Below are 5,071 nucleotides of genomic sequence, written 5' to 3'. Positions count from 1 at the left end.
CAAACCTTAGTGTTGCAATTTTTGGCTCACATCTCCATCTCCCCAACCATCTGCATTCCTGGAACAGGAACTGTTCTTGTCTGTCTGTCATGGCCAAGCCAAAGGCTCTCACTGAGTAGACAGGTGCTCACATACCCACAAGGCTCACTCCAGCAATGAGTGTCCCTTAGGGACCAGGGTCAAGAGAACCTAGTACTGTGGACCTCCTATCCAATGGGAACACGCTTTGCCACCTCCTATCCACCCTGCCCTGTCTCCTAGGAAGCTGCCAAGAATGGCCTTTCCAACTGGCAAAGGGATGAGCTTTCCTTCCTGGAAGGTTTTGGCCAGAGAACTGGCCCTTGCTTCTAAGTTGCTAGGGCCATGCAAGATGGAGAAGTTGAGTCAGCCCTAGCTTTGTAACCGTTTCCCAAAGCCTGTGTCCTCCACCTCTTATCTCCCCCAAGAACATCTGGCAGGGACCAGATTTCTCCAATTCTGGGTAGAGATGAGGGGTAAGATTGGTTAATGCCTCTGGCCACATGGCCACCTTTAGCTCCAGCTAACCAACATAAAGCTACAGTCCACTATGCTGACACCCAGAAGGGAGTGCCTGCTTTTTTTTTTTTTTTTTTTTTTTTTTTGAGACAGGGTTTCTCTGGCTATCCTGGAACTCACTTTGTAGACCAGGCTGGCCTCGAACTCACAGAGACCTGCCTGCCTCTGGAGTGCTGGGGTTAAATGAGTTAGTTCCTGCTTAATTGTGCATGGTCAGTTCCCAGCACCAACACACACACAAGCATGCACTCACATCTCTAAAGTCCCAGTCTGAAGAAAACCTCAACCCCGTTTTTCAGGTAGGAATGACTACAGCCCTCCCCCTAGGCCAGAAAACACATGACCAGTTACAGCTTCTTTATTTTCCTTTTAATTTTTCTGAAGGATATACACCACATATCCCATAGGCAATAAAGCGCATTCAATGTGTTTATAAGCCAAACAAGTCACTTTGTTTAAGCAAACACAAGTACAAAGTAAAATAAAACCACAAAATGATGAACTTCATGTTCATAACATACAAAAATCGCCGCCTACTCAGTAGGTAACTACAACATTCCAACTCCTGAATAGATGTATAAATTTACATTTTCAGTTAAAAAAATAGACTTTTGAGAGTTCAGATTTTGTTTTAAATTTTTCCTTCTTACATTCTGGAGAACCAGAGCTCAGCTCAGCCCTCTTCCTCATTTTTCTCTCAAAGCCTCCTCCCAAACATCACTCCTACCCCCTTAAGGCTAGAGGCGAGCATGTCCTTCACAATTGCACATGTCAAGCCATCGGCAAGGCGTGTCACACAAAAGGCACCAAGACGTGGAACTTTTTAAACCAAAGGGACCGGCAAATTTTTTTTTTCCGGAAAAAAAAAAAAAAAAACCAAAACAAAACCCAGACAAACCATACTTTACCACATGTGAGAGTACAGTCGAGCAGTATTTACAAAAAGGTTAACGGAACACTCAGACACATGCTCTGGTTAATACCTAGGACTGCTGCTTCAAGAGATGCTCCAAACATATTGTCACAGCAGCGTCATCACAAAATAGAGGACCACCATTGGTTTGCTTGGCTCTGCTCCCCTCCCCCCCCAAAGTGAGGACGGAACTCCAAATAATACAATAGAGTATGCAAATTATCTTCACGTCAATACCTCAAGGAAAACAAAATCCATGGCACAGACACTGTACAAAAAGATACAGGGCAGGGTTCTGAGGGCCCCAACCCATTTTGCCAACTTGATGTCGTAGCACTGAAGGGAGCAAGGGTCAGGCATATGGTGGAGATGATACTGAAATGGTTTATCCAATACCCATGCAAATCAAGTTCTTTGGATAGAGGTGAAGAACTTGGACATGGCTGTTTCAGGCAGCTGAAGTCAAGGGGATTAGGAACGGGGAAGCAGGGACGGTATGTGAAAGGGCGGTTGGCCAACGGACCTCCTCTTCACTAGAGGAAGGACTTGGCTCTGACCTAGAGGAGCCCCTTCTGACGGCCATCTCCCTCTGTCCTTTATTGTCTTTCCTGGTTGCTTTGCCCCTCCCTTTTCGTTCGGTCTTTCTTTCTTTTTCTCCCCCTTTAGCAAATTTCAATTGTCCTAGGAGAAAAGGTAGCTGTCATGTCCGAAAGCCCAGTTGAGGTGCTGAACGAGTTGGTCACAGCGGCCGAAGGGAAGCTGCTGACCTGCGCCGGGAAAGCAGGAGGGACCGAGGCGTAGGTGGTGGCCACTGAGGGCGAGGGGAAGCCACTGTGTGCCGGGGATGGGTAGGTAGAGGAGCCAGGAGAGGAGTAGGAGGTGGGTACAGGGGACGGGAAAGACGTGGTGGCCGGGGATGGGTAAGAGGTAGCCACTGGGGACGGGTAGGAAGAGAGGGAAGAGGTGGCCGAGGAGGCCACCCCAGTTTTGTCTGCTTTCTTGTCCTTCTGTCGTAAGTGGATTTTGGTGTGCCTTTTGCGTTCATCGCTCCTGGCAAACTTTCTCCCGCAAATGTCACAGGCAAAAGGCTTCTCGCCTGTGTGGGTGCGGATGTGGGTGGTAAGGTGGTCACTGCGACTGAAGTTGCGCATGCAGATTCGGCACTGGAAGGGCTTCTGGCCCGTGTGGATGCGGATGTGGCGGGTGAGCTCGTCCGAGCGAGAGAAGCGCCGATCGCAGGACTCGACTGGGCAGGCGTATGGACGTTCGTGGGGGGGTGTCTTGCTGGGCCGGTTAGGGTACTTGCGCATGCGGCTGGGTTTGATAAGCTGGGACTGGTAGGTGGTATTAAGAGCCTTTAAGTCCTGGGAGCCCGATTGAGTGGCGAAGGCTTTAATAGTGGACAGTGGAGTAAGTGAAGGCTGCTGGGTACGGTTCTCCAGACCCTGGAAGGGTTTCTGGTCTGGGGTGCCCAGGCCCAGGTCTCCCTGTTGCTGTGAAAACAGATAATCAGGGATCATGGGAACCTGGAAGCCACCCTTGGTGGCAGGGTAGGCAGGAGGTGGGTACTGCAGGGCTGTGCCTGCCGAGCCTGGGAAGGCCTGGCTTTGGGGCTCAGGAAAAATGTCAGTGTTGGGAGTGGGAAAGGTGGGTGCAGCTGAGTAAATGGGGCTGCTGTCGTTGGACGGCACAGCACAGCTCAGGGGTGGGCTCTGGGAGGCAGAGGAAGACGTGGAAGCCGCTGGAGAAGGTGCCGAGGACGAAGAGGCTGGAGGATTGGTCATGCTCACGAGGCCACTGACCAGGCTGAAAAGAGGTTCAGGCCACAAAGTGTTGCCGCTGTTGGGTGCAGGCTCCAGGGAGAAGCGGCCGGTGTAGGTGATGGGAGGCAGCCGAGTAGTTTGGCTGGGATAACTCGTCTCCACCATGGCCTTCTCATTATTCAGAGCGATGTCGGAAAAAGACTCTGGGAGGAAAGAGAGGAGAGAGGCCTGGTTACTGGAGAGCAATCACTGGACGATGAGAACCCAAGCGGCCAGGCAAGAGGTCGCCCGGCTACCACTGACTCCCGAGGTGGTTAATAATTGATAGCAGCAGATTGCAATGTTCCTGGAGCTGCTCCAGTGGCAGAGCCTATTTCAACAGCTGACGCAAACAGAGAATCCCCCCTCTACTGCAGCCTGGAGAGCGCTCCGCAGCGAGGCTGCGCGGGCGAGGGAATCCCGCCAGCACCCCGGTGGCCACAGCTAATGCGCGCCCCCTACCCTGGGCGGCAGGGACATCCCTGTTGACAGATCTGAGCCCTTCCTTGGGGACAAGCGGCAAGCCACGCAGCGCCGCTCGCGCGCGGGGGAGGGGGCAACCCTGCTCATCAAAACAAACCCCCCCCCCCCTCCAATCACCCACGCAGCTTGAGCTCTCCATCCAAAACAAACGCTCTGCCCTCCGCGCACCGCAAGGATGGGGGGGGGGGGTTTGTCCCCAGACATCCCTCTAACACAAGACCCTGGAGCCGTGTGGAAAAGAGGGAAACCCCGGTCCCATCCCTAAGGTCTAGCAGCAGGTCCCTGCAGCAAAGGGCTGGACGTTAGGGTAACCACGAAGGGGGTATTCCCCCTCGGCGCAGACCACCGCTTACCTGTGGTCAGGTGCTCGTACGGTGGTTCTCCCGGCTCCCCCTGAGCACTGAAGGCGCTGCTGCTGCCGCTGCTGCTGCTGCCGCCCCCACCACCGCCCCCGCTGCTGTTGCTGCTGCTGCTGCTGTTGCCGCCGCTGCCCTCTGGGGCTCCGGCAGCACCGAGGAACTGGGGAGCCCCGTTGCTCAGCAGCATCATCTCCTCCAGTTTGGGGTAGTTGTCCATGGTGGGTGAGTGAGGGAAGGAGCCGAACGGGTCCGAGATCTGCAGCGGGGACATCAACTGCATCTCGGCCTTGGCTGCTGCCATCCCGGACGAGCGAGCTGGAGAGCTGATGTTGGGCGGTGGGCGCAGCCCGGGGCCGAAGCTACTGAGGGCACACTCGCCGGGGCTTGGCCGGGTCACATGCGGGGCGCAGGGCACACTGCGGGGGAGGGTTGGTGGGCCCCCAGGCTGCCGGTGGCCGCGGCCCGTGGTGGACGCAGGGCTGCAGCGGAGGCTGGGGTAGGGGCCGATCTTGCGGCGGCGGAAGCTGACGGTGGTAGCGGCGAATCGCGGCGGCGGCGGCTCCCCAAGTTCTGCGCGCTGGGATCTCTCGCGACTCCCCGAATCGGCCTCTATTTCAAGGGTCTGGAACAGCACGGCTCCGCCTCCGCCGTGACGTACATGGCCATATATGGGAAGCAGGAAGCCCTAATATGGAAGGACCGGCCGGGAGGACCCGGAGTGACGTGAAGCACCCCCATCGGAGAGCGGTGGGCACCTCCACCCCGAGACCCGCTCCGGCACGTCGAGCACTCAGGCTCTGGGGAAGCCGAGTATTGGAACAGGCAGCGGTGGCCGCCGGGGCCAGGCGCCTGGAGTTCCCAGCCTGCCCCCGCCCCAACCCCCCTAGCCCCTCCTCCCAGAGCCGGAAGCGGCAGGGCCATATTGGGCCGCTCCAAATAAGGCGCTGCCCAAATAAGGTCTGTTCCGGCGGGGGGGA

At 55.7% G+C, this 5,071-nt stretch overlaps 1 protein-coding gene across 1 annotated transcript; it reads right to left on the bottom strand.

Annotated features, from left to right (window-relative positions):
* Positions 1 to 880: 880 nt before the first annotated feature.
* On the bottom strand, positions 881 to 4,695 carry Egr1 (early growth response 1). The gene is made up of 2 exons (XM_036204792.1): positions 4,089 to 4,695; positions 881 to 3,416 (listed from the first exon to the last, which is right to left on the bottom strand). Exons 1-2 carry the CDS (start codon positions 4,393 to 4,395, stop codon positions 2,113 to 2,115), a joined length of 1,611 nt encoding a protein of 536 aa, XP_036060685.1. The 5' UTR covers positions 4,396 to 4,695; the 3' UTR covers positions 881 to 2,112.
* Between the last annotated feature and the right edge of the window lie 376 nt (positions 4,696 to 5,071).

This window comes from Onychomys torridus, chromosome 13, assembly GCF_903995425.1.
Source record: "Onychomys torridus chromosome 13, mOncTor1.1, whole genome shotgun sequence".
NCBI lineage: Eukaryota > Metazoa > Chordata > Mammalia > Rodentia > Cricetidae > Onychomys > Onychomys torridus.
Note: the sequence above shows the minus strand (reverse complement) of the source record. Positions and strands in the feature narration are given on the sequence as shown.